The sequence below is a fragment of the Danio rerio genome, chromosome 5, assembly GCF_049306965.1.
Source record: "Danio rerio strain Tuebingen ecotype United States chromosome 5, GRCz12tu, whole genome shotgun sequence".
In the NCBI taxonomy this organism is placed as follows: domain Eukaryota; kingdom Metazoa; phylum Chordata; class Actinopteri; order Cypriniformes; family Danionidae; genus Danio; species Danio rerio.
This window is the reverse complement of record NC_133180.1, coordinates 39,936,533-39,962,188: the sequence shown is the minus strand read 5'-3', so window position 1 is coordinate 39,962,188 and position 25,656 is coordinate 39,936,533. Positions and strand designations below refer to the sequence as shown.

At 35.3% G+C, this 25,656-nt stretch overlaps 1 protein-coding gene and 1 long non-coding RNA gene across 6 annotated transcripts in view; one reads left to right on the top strand and one right to left on the bottom strand.

Annotated features, from left to right (window-relative positions):
- Positions 1-25,656, bottom strand: part of fras1 (Fraser extracellular matrix complex subunit 1) — a 249,754-nt gene that overhangs the window by 29,482 nt on the left and 194,616 nt on the right. For 3 of the 5 annotated variants that reach the window (XM_005165335.5, XM_021476261.2, NM_001130840.1), the window contains 11 exons: positions 25,384-25,568; positions 22,516-22,672; positions 21,455-21,718; positions 19,365-19,553; positions 19,139-19,258; positions 18,847-19,026; positions 14,310-14,434; positions 8,915-9,055; positions 5,972-6,199; positions 2,386-2,499; positions 2,074-2,224 (listed from right to left, as the gene is read on the bottom strand). In XM_005165335.5, the coding sequence (XP_005165392.1) occupies positions 2,074-2,224; positions 2,386-2,499; positions 5,972-6,199; positions 8,915-9,055; positions 14,310-14,434; positions 18,847-19,026; positions 19,139-19,258; positions 19,365-19,553; positions 21,455-21,718; positions 22,516-22,672; positions 25,384-25,568 (1,854 nt within the window). The remainder of the gene's footprint in view (positions 1-2,073; positions 2,225-2,385; positions 2,500-5,971; positions 6,200-8,914; positions 9,056-14,309; positions 14,435-18,846; positions 19,027-19,138; positions 19,259-19,364; positions 19,554-21,454; positions 21,719-22,515; positions 22,673-25,383; positions 25,569-25,656) is intronic. The other 2 variants (XM_009301656.4, XM_073950661.1) reach the window with 1 other exon arrangement.
- Positions 11,848-17,501, top strand: LOC141385562 (uncharacterized). Its single transcript, XR_012406181.1, has 3 exons — positions 11,848-12,048; positions 14,327-14,468; positions 14,553-17,501. It is a non-coding gene; the product is annotated as an uncharacterized lncRNA (long non-coding RNA).

Here is a 25,656-nt window from a genome sequence, read left to right as displayed (position 1 = left end):
TAAGTGAGATTCTACAACAGAAAAATGTGATGGGGATATACTGTATTTAGTATGTAATGACAAGCGTACACAATAGGACTGAAGCTTGTCAGCTTGCACACAATTAGAGTTTGATTACTTGTCAATCCAAAAGCACAAATGAAGATGTTTAATCAATCCTAAGACTGCGCTTCCATTGAAAGTCTGTTCACTGTAGAGGCTCATTTAAACATTAGACACTTCTAAACATTCAAAATAAGATCAAAATCACTGTTCCAATGTGAATAAATGGCTAAATTAAATCTCTTCATCATATCAAATGATCGTGTCTCTTCAGAAGGCTTTGAACTGCTTAGATTAAACTTCTTGATTCATATACAGACTCATTTGTTATGAATGTTTGAATAGGCCGTCAATGGAAGGACAGGATTTCATCATAACATTTTAATTGATGTTATCAGGGCTTGACATTAATACCCGCCATCCGCCAAATGCAGGTAAATTTCAGGTGTGGTGAGTTAGACACCCCCACTAGCCACTTTGGCTGACTGAAAATACTTTAAGTTTCCAAAGTTGCCTCGTCCCTATAGATTAGAATTTTAGTTTAGAACCATTTGTCAATATGCGTGCAAATGCTCTTAGGATTGAGAAGCAGCAGGATAGATAACTATTTTCGTGAGCAAAGAAAGCAGGTGAATACCAAATGAGAGGATGACCAGGTGCATGGTGAGACAGGCGATCCTCACTCACTGACGTTGTGAGCGAGGCACAGCTGATGTAAAGTGCACCAGTGCTTAAAAGCTCCTGTTTCTTTGCGCAACTACCATGCCTGGAAATGCAATTGGTGTGATTATTTCCTTTCAAATAGATCGGAAAAAGGAGCACTTGTGTGTCCACAGTCCTGCTGCTTTCAAGAGATCTCTAGATTTTTCGCTTTTACCACTCTTTGAACATATTATTACTGGGCCTACAGTTAATCGTGCGCACACGATCATCCTTTCACTGTCCCACTCAGAATGTTTTTTACCTGCTTTCCTTTGCTTATAGTTATTTTCATTAATATGGTTTAGTTATCCTTTACAATAACATTGCTTTAATAGGAGATTAACTCTTTATTCATGTGTAGTCAACTGGTGATCTGGGAACTTTAGCCAGGACAGACCACTGTCTATAGCAGGGGTGGCCAACCCTGTTCCTGGAGAGCCACCTTCCTGCAGATTTCAGTTGCAACCCATATCAAACACACCTGCCTGTAATTATCACGTGGTGTTTAGGTCCTAATTAATTGGTTCAGGTGTGTTTGATATGGGTAGCAACTGAAATCTGCAGGAAGGTGGCTCTCCAGAAACAGGGTTGGCCACCCCTGGTCTATAGTTTTAGATCCATGAGATTATTTTTTTTTTAAGTCAACAGTTTTTTATTCTTTAAAGTATGAAGAAAAGTATAAAAGTGAGAGTATAAATATATATGAGTTTAAAAAGTGTATGTACACAGCTACATTTGTTTTGACACGTTTCTTAATTTTTGGCAAGGAAATCATTAGTTTAATGTGGCCAGAGAAAAAAAATAGTAAATCCCCATTGTTGAGATCTAAAAAGTCATGTGAAATAAAAAAATAAAAAAGCTAAATTAATGAGGAGGTATGTGGACATACACAAAATTTAAAAATGAGCTATTTTTAAGTCACATTTATGCATATAAAACATATTTTCCCAACAACAAAATTTTGGCGAGTGGAAATGGCAAGTGGCTAGTAACGTCGGAAAACCACTAGCCACAGTGGCTGGTGGTCAAAAAAGTTAATGTCAAGCCCTGGATGTTATAAAGGTCTTATATGATTGAAATTACATTTTGAGGTAAAAAAGAAGATTAAGAGTGCTAATTCATTCTCAAACATTAAATTCCCCAAAAATGCTCAGCAATCAATATGGAGAAAGGCATCAACACATGTTTTGGAGAGACATAAGTGGACCAAAGACAGGAAGAACTGCACATCTAATTTATTGCAGATTAAACAAGGGATGTCTCTCTCTGGCTGTTGTCCAGAATTTAGTCACAGAGCTTTTGACTATTCAGTAATGGTGTCAGTAATACCTTGTGTGAAAGAGGTGATAGGTTTGCCAGGATTGAGTTTACTCTCCAGGTAGCCGTGCTTAGCTTCTGTAGTGATTTCATAAGTCAGCTGTCCATCATCTGTGTCTGGATCGATAGTGAAAAGCTCCTTCTTGGAGATCAGATTAGTGGCCTAAAATTCCATTTCACAGCAAAACATTATTCAATACTTTGGTTTAAGCGAATTAAATGGTAGAATTCTAATGAAATAGGCTGTAGGAGGCAGACGTGTGCTGTTTGTGATTGCAAAACACTTCTGTAATAATAAATACAAAGCAGTGTAACTGAGGTGACCTTATTTTCCATGTACTCCAGCCACTGCAGGCCCAGGTTGGTAACAATACGAGGGGTCCCGTCATCAACAGGTAAAATGTCAATTTTAAACTTTTGAGGAGCAGCAGTGACAACCTGTAACAGACAATCGTTTTTAGACATTCACACACACATTGAAAATCTGCTTTGACAAAGTCTAAAAGAATGGTACAACATGGTTCGTTTTGAAAGCATTCCCCTTATACATTTCTGGAGATCAAATTATTCAGCCAGAAGTATGTATGGTTGCATTTCGTCTTTAAAACAAACGCTACGGGATGGTATAACGCCGCTCCCTTTTGTGTTTACCAGCTGACCGCTTACTTCCTTATTGACGCATTCCCACTGTTACCAGTTTGTCCAGTAGCTTGACATATATGTCGGTGGACTTAAGATGCAGAGGGGAGTTGACCACGACAATGGAGTTTAAGTCTGGTGAAGGACAATTCCAGAAGGCAGGTAAGACAATAACAGACACCAAAAAATAAATTAAACAAGTAAAAAACAGAGTGAGATGGTGGTAAAATCCGAAAACGTGGTAAAAATCTGACGAGAGCTTTTCTTTTTCTGGATTGATTTTTTTGGGGTTTAGGGAAATGGGTGGGCGCTGGTCAATCTGTGTTTTTGAAAACACTATTGGTTGGTTTGAGGGAAAGTGGAGGGTAGGTTATTCAATTGGTCAGTCAGTCAGACAACAACGACCTCTGGTGGATTTACATAAGAACAGCAGGTGCGAATGGCACTTTCGAGAGAAAATTAAGATCTGAAAAAGCATACACAGCAGCCTCTGGTAGATTTGTGAAAACAAAAACTGCAATAAAATGTACCTCCTGAGATGTATTTGGCACTCTCCAGAAACGTATAAGGCGGTACGTTTTCAGAATGAGCCTGGGTTTGAATGGAAAGTAATTGCAATGGAAATTGGGAAGATGAAAACCCTTGCTTTCACTTTAAAACAAATACAAATTGCATAAAGGGGTATTTTATGGAGTAAGTGAAAATAATTGTTGGACTGTGATAATTAAAATAGATATATATTATATTTCAGTATGGTTACATCCAATGCAACAATGCAAGGCCACCATTATATTGTTCCTTCCACTGATGTTTTAGTTCATCTTTTATTATTTTTTTTCTCTCATTTCCTTTCATTTACTTAATATTGTATTACATTCAGGTTTTGTAACAATTACAGTATTCTGAAAGTTCTCTTGTACATAATTCTGTATTGTAGGTATTGACTTTCTTGAAAAGAAAAATTAAATTCAGCCTGGCCTGCCCTAGTATTTCCATAAAAAGTAACTCTTTTGCATTTACCTTCAACACTCACTTTAACATCCATTTGATATCAGATCAAACCTATTTTAATTGTAATATAAGCTTTGGCCATCTGAAGTGCTGAATAATGGTTTCCCAGACACCATTAAACACTGTCACAGGGCTGTTATTTTTTCATCTTATGACAAGATGAGGTGGTCCTTTTTCAATGCCCACCGGGAGACCATTTACCTCCCTGAATGCCTGACAGGCAGCTGACGCAGCCAGAGGAAAACACCACTGCTGATGGATAGAGTTATTATGATGGAGCGAAAGAGACTGAGAGGTGACATGCTGCCCAAATGGCTACGTTAAACAAATGGACTCAATAGGTGAAATATATGGTTATTTATTTTCTTTTTATAAACTTGAAAAACAACAAAAAAGTAAAAAAAAAACTAAACAGATTTTCAGTATATTACTGAAGAAAAAAAACGCTGTATGCATGCACTGCTGTTTGTTTTCTCTCTTATGTTTATTGTGCCCACCGATGATGGGTTAATTTTAGGTTGCGCTATATTGGAAAAATCTGATACTGCGATATTTTATTCTTCTGTGATAAATATTGCGATATGAATACAGTTTCACAAGATGGTTTGAATAGCTGTAATCGATGGTTTTCTGGCCAGTCCAACAGTGGTAAGTTGCAGAAATTGAATAATCACAATGCAAAAACTGATTTTCTCACTTTGTTTGGTCTCGTTTCTAGTGGCAATATCTAAAACTTCTTTCACCTTCACAATTTGCACCTTCAGAAGTTAAAAAAGTTGTGCGAATTTGTCAAAATGAAGAGTTTTTTCTTAATACAAGCTAAATATGTTTCAATGGGGTAAGTAAAATCATCTTGTTTTTGCATTGAAATGTAGATATTTGGATTAGAAACAAGACAAAAAGAAAAAAAATATTTTTAGTAGTTCAATACAATTGATAAATACAATAATATAGCTCCTGGTCAACTATAAATTAACGCTCAACATTGCATTTCTTGCGATGTGACTGCTGTGGATGTGCACATTGTAATATTGAGGAGTAAACAATATATTGTGCAGCTCTAGTTTATTTCATCAAAATTATTGTAAATATAATACTGAGAATATAATAACTATTTAAAACGTCATTTCCTATTTTAACATATTCTATAGTATAAAATCATACAAATATTATTCATAATCTAAAAACTATTACTAACACCATTTTATCTACTCTTCTTTTTAAAGCTGAATTTACAGTATCATTACTAGAGAGCGAGAGAAAGAGAGATAAAGCACAAACAACTCCCACAAGAAGATCACCTTGCAGCTCTCACGTGGTTCCCCTCCAATGCTAAACAAAAAAGTTTTTATGAAAAATATGTAAGTGATGTCAGCAGGAGGCACTCATCCTGTGCTCTGCATGGGTTCTAATGCTGCAGTACAATGACGGGGCAACTACGCTTTAAAAAGGCACAGTCCTTCAGATGACATGATAATCTGAGGTCATCTGATATCATTAAAAATCCTCAAGGTGTTTCAGAACAGCCCATTAGTCTATTTAAATCATCTCTTTGAGTTGTTACTATATTCAAGAGAACATATGCCCTTTTATTAATGAAACACTGACAACAATTGGGCGGCACAGCAAGAAGGTCACTGGTTCGTTTGGCAGAGTAGAGGGGATGTCTAGGTGTTTGTACTATGCGCTGGGTTTCGGGCAGCTGCTGCAATCGGATTTTATACCAAAGTCGGCGATCCGGGGGTGATATAGATTATACCAAAAAGCTGAGTACAGGGGGGTGGGGGTGGTGAAATGGTATGACTCCCGGAAAAAAATGGGAGTGTTGGAACTTGACAGGTATGCTGTAGTGAATGAGTGTGTGTGTGTGTGTGTGTGTGTGTGTGTGTGTGTGTGTGTGTGTGTATGTGTGTGAGCGCGTGTGAATGAGGGTGGATGGGTGTTTCCCAGATCTGGGTTGCAACTGAAAGGGCATCTGCTGTGTAAAACATATGGCGGATAAGTTGGCGGTTCATTCCACTGTGAAGACCCCTAATGAATAAAGGGACTAAGCTGAAGGAAAGGAAATCACAACAACTGGCCACATGCATAATATCAAAGACAATTAAATAAATGTAAGATTACTGAGGCTGCATTTATTTAATTGATTGCTAATATTGTGAAATATTGTTATGATTTTAAATTCTAGTTTATATTGATGCACTTCACAGTATAAAATGATAATTAAAAAATACAAGGGGTTACATGAAGTCGAACCAACCTCTTTTCCACCCTCCTCGATGATGAAGAACATGTTGGTGCCGTCACCGACAGTGAAGGTGAATCGATCTTTGAGGGAGTTACTGCCATCATGGTTGTAACTGATGCGGTTCTGGTAGACGTCGTCCATAGTGAAGGTGTTTGTCTGACGATAATGCTGACCATTACTGGTGCGCTCGATGGTCCCATGACGAGGTGCCTGAACAATGGTGAAAGTGACAGAGTCCTCCTGACAGAAAATTGCAGAGAAAGAGAGAGAGTGAGAGAGAAAGTCAAACAGGTGTGAAATAAAATTAACAAAAGAAGTAAATGAGGTTTAGTGCGACAGATGTCAGGTGTAAAAGACTTAGCATATGTCAAGCAGGGTGACAGTAATTTCAACTCTGCTAAAAATGTTTTCCATTTCCATCCGCTCTTCGCCCACTTCCCACATTAGTATGACATGATTGCGCATAATTTTGTCTACAGCATCAAAGACGCTTCAGCCAGTAATGTTTTATTTATCTTTCTATTCATTGAAGAAAAATATAGCAAGATTTCCACAAAACTACTAAGCAGTGGGCCTGTTTTTTAGCATTAATAATAGGAAATACATGATTTTCGAGAACATATCAGCATTAGGTCAGAATTATTTCCGAAGGACCATATGACAGTGAAAACTGAAGTATTTGATAGCAAAAATTTTGTTTAATGTATTTTTGCCATTTATATGAATCTTTTTGACATTTTGGCCTTTATTATAATTGGACAGTATGTTTTAGAGAGAGAGAGAGATAGAAAAGATGGGACTGTAAAAGGTCAGAAGCGCAATGGCACTACATCTTGCCCCGAGGCTATCAGCACTGACATACAGTTGAAGTCAGAATTATTAGCCCACCTTTAAATTATTATTATTATTTTTTTTTATATTTTACAAATGATGTTTAACAGAGCAAGTAAATTTTCACAGTATGTCTGATAATATTTATTCTTCTGGTGAAAGTCTTATTTGTTTTATTTCGAGTAGAATAAAAGCAGTTTTGATTTTTTTAAGAATGATTTTAAGGTCCAAATTATTAGCCACTTTAAGCAAATTTTTTTTCGATAGTCTACAGAACAAACCAATGTTATGCAATAACTTGCCTAATGACCCTAACCTGCCTAGTTAACCTAATTAACCTAGTTAAGCCTTTAAATGTCACGTTAAGCTGTACAGAAGTGTCTTGAAAAATATTTAGTCAAATATTATTTACTGTCATCATGGTAAAGATAAAATAAATCAGGTATTAGCAATGAGTTATTAAAACTATTATGTTTAGAAATGTGTTATAAAAATCTTCTCTCCATTAAACAGAAATTGGGGGAAAAATAAACTAACGGTCTAATAATTCAGAGGGGCTAATAATTCTGACTTCAACTGTATATTACATTTTCAAAGTATATGAACAATGAAAACACATTTGTGTATAATGAGTATTTTTTTGTACTTTTAAAGAGTGTTGAAGAATTTTCATAGGATTAAGAATAAAAGGTAACATTCTACTCAAATGAGGTGTCATAAAATTATATGATCTATTAGTCCTGACAGCAAATTTTTTTTAGATATTTGTAACTTATTAAAATTACTTACTAAGTTAATCATGGTCTAACCTAATTTTATAAGTTACACAAGCTGTTTTAAGTCTCATTCATTTATTTATTTTCTTTTCGGATTAGTCCCTTTATTTAGCAAGGGTCGCCACAGCGGAAAGAACCGCCAACTTATGCAGCATATATTTTACGCAGCGGATGCCCTTCCAGCTGCAACCCATCACTAGGGAACACCAATACACACTCATTCACACACATACACTACACATACCCAATTCACCCCTACCGCATGTCTTTGGACCTGTGGGGTAAACTGAAGCACCCGGAGGAAACCCACGCGAACACAGAGAGAACATACAAACTCCACACCGAAACGCCAACTGACCCAGCCAGGGCTCAAACCAGCGACCTTCTTGCTGTGAGGCGATTATGCTACACACTGCGCCACTGTGTCGCCATAAGTCAGTTTAACATAATATAAATTTAATTGGCTCATAATTTGATTTAGCTTAAAAAATGAAGGCAACCAGAATTTTTTTACAGTGTATGAAACCTTAATCATTATGATTATGTCATTATCATGACATAAATATGAATGAGATTGTATGCATGCTTATGACAACTTTATTAAGTATCATTCACTCATGTCATTTTAAATGCAAAAATGACATATTGTCATAAACAAATACATCAAAACTTACAATACGTGACAACCTGACATTACCAAGACAACATAACTTGTCATAAATCTGTCATCAACATGAGTGTTATGAGGCCACTTTTTTCCAGTGGAACAAAATGAATTTGACAAAAATGTCTCATTAAAGGTGTCACTACAGTGGTACACGTTTTATTGATCATTAAAGTATTATTAAGTGTCAGGACTCTCTCAAATATGTACCAAAAAAAAACATTTTAAATAATCATACAGAGATCAAAGTCACTGTTTTTTTTAGGAATAAATGGATCAATTAAATCTGTTCATCATGCAACTTTATAGTGTCTCTTCATAAAACAACACTGCTTTGATTATTCTGCAAAAAAAGCTTCTGCAGTAACATTTGACCAACTCCATTGTTTTTTCTGACAAAAAAATAAATAAATAAATAAAATAAATAAATAAATAAACTAAACTAAACTAAAATGCTCCAGGCAAAACTATGCAATTCCATTCTCCACTTCCACATGGAATGCAATCTCTTTTTTGCATCTCTATGTTTACACAAAATTGCCTTACAGTAACATTAATCATGCAGCTCTTTAAAAAAAATAACACACAGCATTCAAACGTCACAATTGTTTTTAATATAAATACTATAAATAAATATAAATATACACAGAAGAATTGCAAGTGCAGTCTATGCTAAAATTGTACCTCAGTGTCAGCATCGGTGGCCTTGAGCTCAAACTCAGTGATGGTCTTCCTCACGCCCTCCTGCACCCTCATGCCGGGCACCTGCAACACAGGCAGAGCATCGTCCACCGGCCGGATGGTGATGTAGAACGTCTGTGAGACCTGGAGGACAGAAGCACAACGCTAATGAAATAATTAAACGCACACAGCGCTCTGTAATTCAATCTAGATATGAGCTCAATTGTTCTGCAGCACACAATCAAATTTCCTGCTGATTAAATTTATGGCATTATCAAATGAGAGATAAGTGTAGAGAAACAGAGACCATAAAGAGAATTGGATTTAGACCACCGACAGCTGCAGTGAAGTAAAAAGTGTACATTAGAGTTAGACTATTTTTATTACAAATAATTCAGTTATAAAGAAATAATGAAGGTGACACAGTGGCGAAGTGGGTAGTGCTGTCGCCTCACAGCAAGAAGATCGCTGGTTTGAGCCTCAGCTGGGTCAGTTGGCGTGTCTTAGTGGAGTTTGCATGTTCTCCCAGCATTCTTGTGGATTTCCTCTAGGTGCTCCGGTTTCCCCCACAATCCAAAGACATGCGGTACAGGTGACATGAGTAGGCTAAACTGTCGTTAATGTATGAGTGTAAATGAGAGTGTATGGATGTTTCCCAGTGATGGGTTACAGCCGGAAGGGCATTCACTGCATATAACATGTGCTGGATGAGTTGGCAATTCATTCCGCTGTGGCGACCCTGGATTAATAAAGGGACTAAGCTGAAAAAAATGAATGAATAAGAAATAAAGAATGCTTTTTCAAAATATATGTCACAAAGATAAAAGATGGAAGTTTGATGAGGATAGTTATTTGCATGGTAGATGATGATGTTTTTTCATATGTTATTGTATTGTAAATAATTTTGTTCCTGTTTTAAAATATGGAGGTACTGTTTGGTTTATGTATTAACTGTATTTTGCAGCCATATTTTGTTTTTGTTTTCAGCAAGAACCACAATGGAAACAAGCCCAGGGTTTTATTGTGTTTTTATCCTCAATGGTTTTATTTAAAAATGTATGGAATACTTGTTTTTTGTACAGTTTGTCTAAAATGTGTCAAATAAATATTCAATTCAATTCAAACTCCAATCAATCTGACATTTAACAGTCTGTTAAAACCTTTGCATTCATATTGACATTTTCTTTTCATGTCATTTTTCTGTGATTATTTTGGCTTTGTTATTTCCAATAGCATAACTTTTTAGCAATAAAGTTTTTTTGTACTAAACTTTTAACATATCCCCCTTTTTTTGCATGGATCTATTTTACTACTATTGTAAGATAACTTTCAGATTCTCTGACTTTTCCCTGAGTTTCACTGACTAAAATCTGAATTTTCATGATCTCATGAAGCACTGAAAGGATAAAAGTAAAGAGTCTGATTCCTTTTTATAAAGGAAAAAAAATATATATATTTTATTGTGTGATGTCACATCACATCTGATAAGGATACAGAGACCAATTTAGATTGATTTGCCTTATTTCATTCAAGGAGCTTGTTATTCTTTTCAGTTTTCGTGGTTGGATTTGCTCTTCAGTGTTTCAGCTTTCAGCAGAGACATTTACAATACACTGAACTGAACTAAACTGAACATAAACTGTGAAAACTGACTGAAGCAGTTTCAGATAGCTAGAACTTAATCTGCGTTAAGCTGCTTTGACACAATCTAGATTGTATATGTGCTATAGAAATAAAGATGAATTAAATTTAATATAACATTTCTCATAACAACAGATTTATCCATTAAATAATGATTAAATAACACAAATGTAAAACTTTAAATTAATGATGAAATAATGTTTGCAGAGGCTAAACAATTATCAAAACAACTGGAAATTACACACAACCTGATAAGTTGTGTTTGCAATTCTGTCAGGGAGCACTTATGCGATCTAATTTACACTACACATTTAAATAATTTTTTATATTCTAGTTAGCTACAATATTTTACAGGTAATAGTCTGTATTTTATATTTAAAAAAAAAATTTCCATTATACAGTGTTGTTTTACAGATATTTTCTGTAATAAAACATTCTAACATTAAATTTATTCTTATTGTTTGTATTTTGGTATTACGTTTTTTTTTTCAGTTTATTTAAAGGGAAATTTTCTGTATTTTCAGAGAGTAACACGTAATTTAACATTAATATTTACAGATTATTTCTGTAAAAATAGAGAAACAACAATTTTGTCAAATTTTTTTTGTACTATTGAAGATAGTTATCATATGAGGATTGAAGTGAGGTTAATAATCAAATAATAACCTATTGTTTGTATAGGCTGCATATAATGCATGCACTGTAAACTATAAAATCTTTATTTTACTACTAATATATGATGCGCCCCTGCTGGCAGAAAATTACATTTTTTAAAAAGTTTTTTTAATTTTTTTTTATTTTACAGTGTAACATTATAGCTACATAAGTTTTTGTTCACAAGACCTGTATGACAAACAGTCTGGTGACTGAATTTTACTTAAATAAATAAAAAAAGATTAATTAAAAATAAAAATTAATATGACAAAAAAGCCCCATGACTTGAACAAAATAAATAAATAAATAAATAAAATATCAATGTCTGAAATAGACCTTTAAAAATTCCATGATATTCCCAAAATTCCATGACCCATAGGAATACTGACTATACATAAAAAACTATTTCCTCTCAAGACCTTTAGGACCAACATGATTAAATTCGTGATTAAAAAACAAAAGCAATATATCACAAACGATGAATTCTTTAGAAATTCCAATAGTCTAATAAAAGCTGCTTTATCTCACACAAAGCTGAAAGTCACATTAACAAAAAAGATCTACTCGTTTTGTTTCACATTTGGTTTACTGTGTCTAAAGTGTTTCCGAAATAATAATTAGAAATTATCAGTTTTGCATCCACGCCACTAGGTGTCAGCGTCAGTCAAAAGAGGACTGCCATATGATCTTGTGTGGTGCCATTGACAAAATAAAAATGCTTCTTAAATTGAGCAGCACAATACAAACACAGAGTATAATTGGAAATCATTTCCCATTCAAAACGGCCGAGGAGTGTTTCCCACTGAGAGAAGTGGTCATTGTGGGATAACTTGAATGCTTCGGTATGTTAATCTCTTCAGGCACTCTCTATGCAGTGTTTATTCAAGCTCTTTCGGCCCTAATTAGTGTGTGTGTGGGCGTGTGTGTTTTCATAATAGAAAGAACAGAGGTGAAAAGGAGGAGAGTATGAAAAGGCAAGAGAGAGAATTGAGATTGTTGTGAGAGGAAGTGCAGGGCCGTAGCCAAAGGAGGTTTGGGTTGTTTGAAAAACACATCCCTCTACTGACAAAGTCTAGAATTTGGCCTCTATTTGAGCTCATTTGTTCCATTTTGGACACTATGCCATTATAAATAGTTGAAATAACCGATAAAAGAAAGTTTTAAAACAAATTTAATTATCAATTATTATTAAAATGGACAAATTTGACTGAAGAAATTAGCTGGGTAGCTTGTTATTTGTCTTTAGGCTACAGTCTTTAATTTAAAACAAGTTTCAACAGATTCCTAATTATTTTTTAAATGATGAATGATAATATTTTTTTCATATTGCTTTGTTAAAATTTATTTAAAATTATAATCTCATCACATTATTTATAAAACTGTAATAACGTAATACACATAAATTTTTGTAAAGATAAAATAGTATGGTAAGCAGAAAATAATGTAGAATGTAAATGTAGAAAATATTTGTGTTGCATCAAAAAGTGTGGTAATGATCACCCTCTGACAAGTTAAATTTAGTGCTTAAAAACTTACTAAAATGCAGTATTTGAACTTCACAATTTAATATAAAATGAGGCGAATGACTGCGAAAAAGGTACACTTTTTAAGAAAAAAGAAACACCCGTTTTAATAGGCTGGCTACGGGTTGGAAGTGTTCTTTTTTTGTAAAAAAAAAAAAAAAAGTGTGTATGAGTGTTTATGAGTGAAATTTGTGCATACACATTTGGATTTAAGCTGAATGAGACAGACATGTGGGTGTTTGTATAGTGCATTTCCATTCCAAAATATTGTTAAGTAATTTTTCTAAATAATTAAAAAATGTCTATATAAATGCCACTAAAATTTCAGTTTTTATACTTACTCCCATATATTTTTCCTTTTTGCAATGCTAAATATTTAAAGACATTGATTTTGATTATTTAATTAGGACAGTAAGGTCTTCACTGAAACAAAAGTCTTGTCACTTAACAGAAATAGTGTATAGTATAATATAAAGTCATGGTGAAGTAGAAAAAGAATATATAGTGTATGACTCTGGGTTTGGAGGACTGCATCCAAACATATCTGCAATGACTCAAATAACTGATTAATAATGTTATCTGGAATGGCAAAGAAAGCTTTCTTGCAGGACTCCCAGAGCTCATCAAGATTGTTTGGATTCATCTTCAATGCCTGTGGAGGCTGAAGTATGACAAGGAGCGCTATCCTGCTTAAGAATTTGCCCTCTCCTGTGGTTTGTAATGTAATGGGCAGCACAATTGTCTTGATACCTCAGGCTGTTAATGTTGCCATCCACTCTGCAGATCTCTCGCACGCCCCCATACTGATTGTAATCCAAAATCATGATTTTTCCTTCACTAAACTTGACTGATTTCGTGAGAATACATGCGGGTTCCAATTTCAGCAGTTTTTGTGATGATTGGGATGCAGTTCAACAGATGATTCATCAAAAAAAAAAAAAAACTATTCTGCCACTTTTCCAAATGATCAACTCGAGGTCAAGTTATTATTTGTTGCTCTTACAACTAGGATTAACAACAAGATTTTTGTTAGGTAGTGTACTTGTCCGGCACATGTTTTACACAGCAGATAAAATTTAGCTTTTTATTTTTTGTGAATATTTTATTTTAGTTTAAAGAAAAAAAAAATTAACATTGTTTAACATTAACATGCATGATTTAACATTAGTCCACAGAAACCAGCTGACCTTCTATACCAGCTGTCACCAAACTTGTTCCTGGAGGGCCGGTGTCCTGCAAATTTTAGCTCCAACCCTAATCAAACACACCTGAACAAGCTAATCAAGGTCTTACTAGGTATACTTGAAGCATTCAGGCAGGTGTGTTGAGGCAATTTGGAGCTAAACCCTGCAGGGACACCGGCCCTCCAGGACCGAGATTGATGACCCCTGTTCTATACAGTCAGATGATCAGTATTGAATAATATTATTTTAATGACATTTATTTTCCTTATTTATTCTTATTTCGAGATTTAACTTGATTTTTACTCCCATATTTTTTTTATGTCGCTAGACATTTGTGCCCAACAGTTTATGTATGTGCATCCATGTGTGTCTGTATCTGTGTGTGTGTGTGCGCACCTCGTTTCCTCCATCAGATACAGTGAAGGTGAAGTCATCGGAGTGAATCTCGTCTTCACTGGTGTGCACATACTGAATGCTGCGAGAGGCCAGGTCAGCCTGGGTAAACGAGCTGATCCGTGTTCCTGCAACAACATCACATATTGTGCAACTCTCCAGGCAGGCTACCATTTCATACAATACACTCCACTCGGTATGAAATAATAATGTAAACTCACTTGCCACCATTAAAATATCCCACAGGTCAACTGAAATTGATGAATAAAACATGCGCTGCTCCGGAAATCCCATTGAGTGCAATCCATGAAACACCAAGAGGGACAGAGCGGAAAATAAAAACTGCTCTTCGCCCATGAAACTACCTTATCTGACACCTTGATAGAGATCTATAGGCAGGTTCCCAACTAATGAGTTCTGCCATGAGTTCTGTAGGTCATGAACATTGCCTGGCAATTGTGGCCAGCTTTTATAAATGCACTAGGACCACAAACTATAAATATATATTATGATCTTTAACGCTCTAGAGATTAAATCTTCAATAGAGAGCAGAATAGCAATGATGTTATGCTTGTGCATGTAGGTGTTTTCTTGTATATGACAGATTTGTGAGTCTTGGAATTATGGCTATATGTAATTTTGAGTGAAACTTCCCCAGTGACCCGGCAGCCCGACATTTACAGCACATCTACAGAAGTTGCCTTTAAATAATGATGTAAAGTCATCTGCCACCATTATAAATACCCCACAGATCAACTTAAATGGCTCTCTACACACTACAGACATGCTTTCAAAGCATTGTCTGCAGAGCTACAATGTCTCTGTATCCAAGTTACACTATAAAATATTAGCTGCAAATGAAAAGTACATAACGGCACTAAAACTACTTAAGGGGGCTACATCATTTTAAATGTGTAACCAGTGCATGCATACCTGAGACACAAGTAAAATATTTGAATAAAAATCCCATATTGTAAATCTTTGTCAGTGGCAGTAGAGATTACCTTATACTCATGGGTGCACATAACTGGTATACAGGACTAAAATAAAAAATGTGAACTAGATATGGTGCTAGAGACGTGGTTGTTCATCCTATAGATCATTGATAAGATAATTATTATAAACGTTTTCAATTGTGTGTTGTTAGCTATGTAGAATATTCCACTCAAGTTTGTTATTTTGTTATTATTTTGTTGTTTGTTTTGTAGGTAGCAGTGCCAGTAGTTCTCTTTACCTAAAATTGTATTATTATGTGTGAATTGAATGGACCCCTTTCACAAGAATGTTATGAGACATTTACCGGTCACCATAATCTTAAATCCTTGAATGTTTTTAATATTTTGATTTTTTTTTAATGTATGAACATTTATGTGCATTTATGAATGTATTATATCATTTTTGCTTCAAATTAAAAAACACAATTTACCACTTATGCAAGGTGTTTCTAATGCAGTGTCTAAGGGGCTTAGATTAACTTTGTTAGGTTTTGTAAGCTTAGCCCCTTGATAAGAAGAAAGATAGCTCCTTAACTCAAGGAATTTAAAGAAATGTTTTTTTTTGGGAATATTTAATTACAATTAAGTTACAATTTTGCAAAAGTCATTAGATCATTTTCTTTATATAAATCTCCATTTTTTTGCAGCCCTTTGTCAAACCACATATTAAACGCTGGGTCAGATTTAGCTGGTTTAAAACACTTGTTTCCCCATATTGGAGTAAAGCATAATAAGATGATTCTGCACTGATCTACATACTTATAAACACCACATACTTATCACACCAGACATTAATTGTATTCATTAAAATAGGATTAGAAGATACAATATTTTTGTCTTTTCTAAAAGATCTAATGTCTGCTGAGTAAAGATAGAAAAAAAAAGTAATTTAGATTTTATAAAAATGGATTCTATATCCATCAAAGGTGTGGAAGATTTAGAAGAGAATTAGTAAAAAGTAGAAAATAACTATGTTGTCTAGTAGTACCATTGTAGATTGGGAAAGTGGAGACCACCTTTATTATTAGGTACAGTAAGTATAATAGTGATAACCTTATACAAGCTCTTTTGTTGTTCTAGATGAAATCTGTTAATAATTTCCGAAGTGTTGTAAAAAAGGAAAACCGAGGGCTGAGAGGGATATTTTGAAACAAATATAATATTTTAGGTAGTATACTCATTTTTATAATGTTTACACAACCAATTAGTGGCATATAGGAACTTTGAGGTTATTCTCTCATCGAGCTGCTGTCATCAGTCTTACACAATTTATTTTGCTTTTTCTGAAAGTCTTGATAACCCCATCATGGAGTTATTTTTTAAATTACTTGAGCAAATAGGATTGTAAACGCTCTGTGTTTACCCAGCTATGATGCCCTCTGCTACCGAGAAACCCGGAAATGGCTCGGAGAAAGAACATAAAGTAAAGAAAAGTTAAGTACTAAACTATACAATGACGTGGTCAGTGTTAGGGAAAGTTACTTTAGAAAGTAGTACATTACCCCCCCCCCCAAAAAAAAAATAACTAATTGTGTTATTTAGTTACTTTTATGCATAGTAATGTGTTATAATAATAATTTTAAGTAAATTTTGCATTACTTTACCTTACCTGGCTGAGGTTTGATCTCTTCCAGAACTTGCAGGTGTTTTTTTCACCATTTTGTTATAGAGAAGCACTGCATTTAACAACCACCAATATAACCCACACCTTCATATTCCTTTAAAAAATGTAGGATAAAATTATATTTTGAGAACTTTCTTAGCCCAGAGCTATACGTGCTGTATATAGACATTAATGACAGCATGTAAAGTAATGGGTTTGCTAGTTTTGTACGTTTTGTGTTATTAGTCAAGTAAATTGACTATCCATTGAGATAAAGATTGCAATGTCACCCAAGAGTACTGACATGAAATAACTTATATTAGGGCAAAAACAGATTGTAAGCCTTTAAAATGTTTAATAAAAAATAAACATTAAGACAATAAACAAATCCCCTAATCAAAATAATTATTTGAGCTTTATACATTGAATAAATTGTTTCACAAGGCCTTACAAATGTGGACATGGTTTCCCAAAAGAGAAAAAAAATTTCTATATTAATTACTTTGACATTAGACAATGGCTGCATCCCCTCAACAATAAAAGCAATAACCATTTTTTTGTTTTTTTGCTTAGTCAAATAAATTCTTTTACCTGGAGAACCTAAACTGATGTCAGTCATTTGTCGTTTAGCTAGGTGGGGTGCGAGTGTAGTGCTTTTTTTTTTTTTTTGCAGTTGTCAAGAGTTTTACTCACACATAATCTATACTTAACAACAATCCATTTCTTTTCTTCGATGAGGTCAAAATGCCAAAAATACATAGCAAAAATATAAGTCTTGGGCCTGCTATAGATTCTGTTTCTGACTATCTGTAGTGGTGACAGGCTGTTCGCGAATGAATCATTTATTTTAACCAAATTTTCTAAGTGAATCACTCGAACCAGTTCATTAAATTAAAAGGAGTTGTCATTAAATGGTTTGCGTCTTCAGTAAGTACTTAATTACTTACTTTTTAACATACTGAATATGCCCTCTGACACAAAATAAAACAACATCCCGAGTTATTCAGTTACTAGAACAGTACACTGACTTCTCTGCTGTAAAAAAATCCCCAGGTTAAAGGATTCATTAGCCCAGGTGGAGTTCAAGTATCTTGGGGTTTTATATACGAGTGAGGGAAGGATAGAATGTGAGATTGACAGGCAGATTGGTGCAACGGCAGCAGTAATGCGGTCCATGTACCAGTCTGTTGTGGTAAAGAAGGAGCTGAGCCAAAAGGCAAAGCTTCCAACTTACCGGTAAATCTACACTCCTACTCTCACCTATGGTCATGAGCTTTGGGTCATGACCGAAAGGGGAAGACCCAGGACACTCTGGAGGGACTATGTCTCTCGGCTGGCCTGGGAACGCCTCAGGATCCCCCCGGAGGAGCTGGAAGAAGTGTTTGGGGAGAGGGAGGTCTGGAGATCTCTCCTAGGACTGCTGCCTCCATAACCCGGCTTCGACCCCGGATAAGTGGATGGAATTGAGTTGAGATGAGACCTGTAACTATTGGCTTCAAGTCACAGGTTTTCAAAATTTTTTTAAATATATATTTTTTAAATTCAACAGAAAAAGAAAATTCCAAAAAGGTTTGGAAACACTTTTTTGGGTAAACTATCGCTTCAAACATCTTTTTAATAAGCTGTTCAGACTAAGACCTACAATCTTTCAAGTGAAGAAGAATCACTTCTTTTTTAAGTTAACTGGTCAAACTACAGTTCATTGAACACAGTTTGCAAGTTCTGGAATTTTTTATATTTTTTCAACATTTTTTGAGGGACTTGGACTGATTTTTGCTGTTTATTTTGATGAATTCCTTAACTAACACAATGAATTAATTATCTCAGATATATTAAGTGTGGTACCAATAAAAAAAGGTGTAAGCAAGGTATAAATCACATTGCACTGAAGGACATGAATTAGACATACTAAGTATAGAGTTAATTTGTCTGTTTCATGTACCTGGTTTGTTAGAATGTTCTAGATGACCAAGCTGGGGCTGTTTAGTGATTCGGTAAACGAGTTCATCGGGTTCACTATCCTGATCAGTAGAGGAGAGCTGCAGAGTTGTGATCTTCTTCAAGGAGTTCTCATCCAAAACTAAACCCTTATTAACCACCACTGTGGGAGGAAGTCTGTCCTCTAAGAAAGAGAGAGAGATTTAAAAAAAAGGAACCGTGATGTATTAATATATCTTTCTTCCATCATTCCAGAACACTCACTTTCAGTGTCTCAAAATAACTTCTCAGCTCACCCAGAACACTAATGAAGAAAGACTGGTCAATGACTCTGTTTCCCTCAGGATCTTCTAGGTTGAACTTAAAAGAGAAGCTTCCTCCGCTCTCTCCTTTTTCATGAATGTATTCCACATGTCCTGACAGACGAGGCACAAAACCACATGAGGCAATGCATCCCTGCTTAGAAATTCCCTATGGATGAGTATTAGAGAGAGTTCAAAATAGAGAGAAGAAGAAAAAAACCTTTGTTGATGTCATCCTGGGTGAAGCTGGTGACGGGTCCTTTCACGGATACGCGAGCCTTGTTTCTGCCTGTTTTCAGCATCAGGGAGCCCACACTTAGGTCTTTGATGAGGGTGAACCTCAGCTTTAGGTTATCTGAATCTATGTCCGTTCCTTTCAGATGCTGCTCCGTGATTTTAGATGAAGAACCTGCCGGGAGGAATGAGCAATGGTAAGAAAGAGAATGACAGGGGCATTTAAGTTATTTATTAACATCAGCTCAGTCTATCTAGATATGAGCCTCAATTATTCACATCAAATGATTCAATGGGTGCATCATAGTGAAGCGAGATCTGCCTGGACTGGATTACTGCAGTGATCCTCAGCATGCGGCACTTTTCACTAAGAACTCTGGCAGAGAGAGATTACTATTGCATAATGTTATAATTTTGGTCTGGTTTTTCCACAAAGCTGTTTTAATGGCTTCAGAAGACTTTTATGTGCTTCCTTTTTATCTCCTTTTGTGCACCACAGACTAAAAATACAGGAAATGAGGATGAGTTAATAATGAATGGGTGAACTGTTTTCCTATTATTGCTGCTGAAATGTGGTATCATTGTTTAAAGCATTTTGGGGGGGATATTTTAATAGCCATTTTCTTTAATTAAGAGGTTTTTGCAACAAAGCCAAGGAAAATGTAACAACAACTCTGGTCTACTGGCAAAAAAAAAAAAAAAAAAAGTTTTATAATTCAACACAGCAGAGTAAACGGAACCAACTTATGTAATTTTCAATTTGTTTTATTCTTCACTACAGCTGCTCTTGTCATTAAATTAAATGTGAGAAAAAAAAGCTTAACTGAAAAAATGAAATAATATTACACAAAAATGTATATAATATAATATAATATAATATAATATAATATACTATATCATAATATACTATATCATAATATAATATATCATAATATAATATAATATAATATAATATATACTAACAATAATATTATACAATACAATGGCTCCTAATTACTTTTGCTGCTTACATTTTTGAAACCTTGCTCATTCCTTTGATTGATATTTGCAGAATATCAAAATCAACTGTAGATCTTTTTCATATCTGGCACCTAAACTAGCACAGTTCGGTAAACAGACACACTCTGTCAGTTTAAAACTAGATAAAAGACACAACTCTTTGCATTAGCATTCACATAAAGCACAAATGCTTTTGAAATCAAAATCCTCTAAAGAATTGTTAGTCTTAATTATTTAGGGCAACCGGAGCTGGGAACACTTCCCTAAAGACATTATAATTTGAACGGCATCTGTACTTATGTTAGTCTTTTTTATCATTCCTGAGGTTTCCATACTCCTGGACCAGGCCGTATCGTGAGTAGCTGCTGTTATAATGATGGAGGAGTGGAGAGCATGAGCACTAATATCGAAAGACCACAGTGACAGACGAGTCTTCGTATTGATCCTGAAGGGCGAGCCTGTACACCAGCTGGTGACCTCTCCTCCTGCAGCTTCTCCACGATTGACGTTCAGCGTTCTTCAGCCTCCAGCCCCTAGACTGCAGCTCTACACAAGAAGTTTGGCCAGAGGAGAAATGGTCGTGCCCAACTTAAGCATGATTTCTCTCAAGACTTTTTTTCCACTTTATTTTCATCAATTGGTGAAATTGGTTCCTCGCCACTGTCGCCACTGGCTTGCATGGTTCGGGATATGTGGAGCTGCACATCGATGGATTTGCTCTTCAGTGTTTGGACTTTCAGCAGTGAAAATTAAACCACACTGAACTGAACTAAACAGAAATTCAACTCTGAAAACTGGACTGACACTGTTTCAATTTACTATGATCTCCTATGTTAAGCTGCTTTAACACAATCGTATAGAAATAAAGATGAAAGATGAAAACATGCTGGACAAAAGTAACAGACTTTTATATATACCGATTTGCATTTTTCATCACCAAGGACAATGGATTCTTGTATGGCCTGAGGGTAAGTAAATTAAGCTATTTTTATTTATATTTGATACAACTTTTCCTTTAAAGTAATCATCACAATCAATCAGTAAGCAGATGCCAAGCTAATGTAACTGTCTCCTAACCTGCTGCGAGCTGCAGTCCTCTGTTGATTGTTACTCTAGGGCCTTCTTTCTTCCTAATATCCATACTGAACTCCAGACGGCCCGTCTCCGTGTATATGCCGTCTGTTACTGAAAACTGGATCTCATCAGTCCCAGAGCCACGTCCGTCTGGAGTGTAGACCAGCAGCTCATCAAGAATGTCCTGGTAGGTGAAGGTGGATCCCTGCTGAAGAATCCTGCCATTCTCTAAAGGGTCTGAGTAAAACTGCCTTCTGCGTATCTTCCCTGTGGTGCGACATACAGAAAACATTGCACATAAATTGACATTAAATTGATAGCTGGTTCACTCAAAAAAGAAAAATATGTCATCATTTATTGTTTCAACCTTTTAAGAGTTTCTTTCTTTTGTCAAACACAAAATAATATTATTTTGAAGAAAACTGGAAACCTGAATTGACTTTCACATTTTTTTATTCTACTATAGAAGTCAATTACAGGTTTTCAGCTTTCTTCAAAATGTCTTTAGTGTTCAACAGAAGAAAAAAAAAACGTATAAAGTTTTGGAACCAATCGAGGGTGAGTAAATAGGGAATAAAGTTTCATTTTGGACCAACTTCTCGATCCATAATAATTTTGTTCTCTCATCAAACACATCTATAATATAAACATACATCACTTTTCTTCACATTTTCAAATGAATGTGCACTTGACCTCTAATGTTCACGCTGTGATTTTTCGTGCTGCCTGCACTGCTGTCATAACACTCTGACACGGGGACTGTATTTCAGTTTTGTCAGCTCCATTTCTCACTTGCGACTCCTAATAAAACCACTGTGAACACCTTGACATCCATCCATAAAAGTTTAACCAACGAAGCCTTGTGGGTCGCGGCCTTTCCACCGGCTCTACAGTCAGCGGCAAAGGCACAATGACAAGAACATCAATCAGCCGCACAGGTACCGGATGGAGCGGTAATGTGGCAAATAATGGATGTTTGCTGAAGGCTGGCCATGAATGAGTGACAGACTGGGGAATGGAGTAGAGGTATATGAAGGGAAATACAGAAAAAATGAGGCTCTGACCGTATGAAGGCTTCTTGATGATGGTAAGCAAAAGCTCATTCTCTGGCGTGTCCCGGTCCAGTACGTTAAGGGAGGAGTTGGTAATGACCACACCAGAGTTCTCCTCCACGTGGATGCTATTTACAGAGATAATTGGAACTAGGTCCTCTTTGGTGTGCTATAAAAAATTGAAAAAACATATAGAGATAAGTATGAGAAGTCAGAAAAGAGAGACCACATAGAGGAGGAATGGAGACATGACACAGACAAGCTTTAACAATTAATTAACTGCTTTTAAGAGACTGCTAAATAAAGAAAATCTTCCTGCAAGTAAGATCAAAATAGACTCGCAAAATGATTTCTTCGAAGGGGCACTCTTGAAATGTGTTCATAGAAGGCAGATTTGAATGCCAAAACACTTGACTAGATGTTTTTAGTGAAAATAAAACTTTGATTAGATGGTTCAGGCATTTTAACTCTGCAGATTTAGATACCCATGGCATATTCCAAAATATAGGGGCACTGTCAATGTTGTCATGAACATTGTGGGCTCTATCCTACACCTGGCACAATAAGCCGCAAGACGTGTTTGGCGCGATTTTTTGCTATTTTCAGACCAGCGGAACCCTAATTTTCACGTTTTGTGCCACGTGTGCTATTATTTACAATAAAATATATACAAATTATTTAAAATAATATAATATATAATAATAAAATATGTATGTTCAGATGCAAAAAAACACTACCTACATGCCTTCTTCATATCCGTGGGGCCTTTTTTCAGTAAATTCATGACAGTTGTTGTTATAATATTATTATTAGCAGTATTATTTATAATACACATACTTATTTTTGTTTCAATATAAACAAGTGTAGATTTGTCCACCTGTTGGGTTTTAAAGACGTATGTGTCACTATATGGGAAATAAGAATAGGACATGTTTGGATATACAGTAACTGTTATATATTTGACCACACTTCGTAATTATTGTTCATTTATTTGTTTGCTGGAAATTAAAACTACATTTAGAAATAGTTTTTAAACAAATCTTTGCGTTTAACACACAAAATTAAATATATAGGCTAATGAATGTCTTCAGTGGAGTGTGTACAACACAGTTTCCTTACTCTACAAAAGTAAAGGAGCAAAGTAAAGAGAGAGTAAAGAGAAAGTAAATTCGAAAGTCGAATGGAGGAAGCTCATTCTTAATCTTTGCTGTAGATCAGTGGTCACCAAACTTGTTCCTGGAGGGCCGGTGTCCTGCAGATTTTAGCTCCAACCCTAATCAAACACACCTGAACAAGCTAATCAAGGTCTTACTTGGTATACTTGAAACATCCAGGCAGGTGTGTTGAGGCAAGTTGGAGCAAAACCCTGTAGGGACACCGGCCCTCCAGGACCAGGATTGGTGACCCCTGCTGTAGATGGTCTGTTAAACTATTTTCTCTCTAGTCAAGCATTCAGTTCTTTAGACTTTGAGCCTAGATCGTTAAAATAGAGCCTAGTATGTGTGTTGCACAGACCAATATTTCTAATCACATTTGAAGAGTTTGGTTGCAAAATGCGATAAACGCCATTTTTTGACATTTGGACTTTATTATTGGAAATGACTGTTCAGATGTACCTTAATCTATGTGTGAATTGCTGCCATTAATAACATTTAAGAATGCACATTTTAGACCTAGTAAAATTTTTTTTTTTCACAAAACGTGATATCCGCCAGAAAAGTTTCTTTACAAAGTGTAATATAACAGTTATAGAACGTTCAGGATGCTGCGCGAGCTCAGCATCCCCTGGGAAGAGAGTCGCCACCGGTAAAGTGTTCCGAGTTTGCTCATTGATTTAGTGATAGAAGATGAAGCCTTCAACTTCAGAAAAATTAACAAAACGCTACAAAAGTGGATCAGAATAAAATACGTCTGTCAACAACATGCAAATGCAGCAGGGAACGAGTCTCCCTTGATGTCAATTAAGATGAAGGCCAGGAAGTGCCTTTTTTCCTGCACTCCTCCCTATCACAAGATACCTGTCTGCAAGGCGACATTTCTAAGTGTCCTTTGTAAGTTTATTTTTTTAAATAACTTCTTAAATGAAGCTGAGAAGCCTATTTGAAGATTTATTTATGCTGTTGCACCTATTATTTATAGCCTAAAACCTCACGTTAATTCTTGTTTTTGTTAATTTACTATAAGGGAACATAAAGGGCACAGGTTGTTATGGAGAAAAATAAACGGTTTTGCTTTTTGACAACAACCAATAAATAAGCTTTTATTATTATTGTTATTACAGTGAAATAATTAATTAAATATGATGATTTTTTGATTTGACGATGATGATTTTTTTAACCAATTTAAGATTTTTGACAATGTTAAGATTAATATGTTACATTTTGGCATGGTTTTTGACTTATTTATGAACTATTTATTGACATAAAATTTAATAAAAAATATCCCGGATTTAAAAATGTTAAGTTCCTGGCCTTCACTGAGCTCAAGAAATAGTTTGATGTATAAAAATTGTGAATGAACTTGACTGTTGATGTCTTAAATAATAATGTCAAATAACCAATATTTTTCAAAATGGATATATCTTGTTTTGCAACGAAACCCTTCATATGCACTAATGAGTTTTTTTATGACGTCGACAAATTGACTAAAGCCATTCTTACTAAAAAAAAAAAACCCCAAAAAAACAACGGCAAACGGCTAGCTAACTACAAACAGCCACCACAGTTGACAAGAAAATGTACATGCTTAATAGGAAGAGCAAGGATAAAAATTAGTATTGCAAGTGTTGGTTGCCTATAATCCCATCCTTTTAAAGGCCGCATGTTAGCTGTTCACTAATTACACAAACTAAAATTAAATATTATGGGCTAAATGTAATACCTGAATATCTATAGTGACATCAAAAGCCTCAGTTTGACTTGATCCATCACTGATATAAAAGCTGAAGACATCCTGTCGAATATTGGATTGGCGAATGTTTTGCACGTAGAAGATATGGTCTGAATTGAGGTCTTCAATAGTGAAGGGGACATCAGTGCTGATCACGCGAGATTCACCAACCACTGCTGGACACAAATAACAGACATCAATGTGTTAAAAAAAGAAAAAAATTCTGTCATTTACTCTCCCCCGGCTTCTTTCTTCTATTTTGTT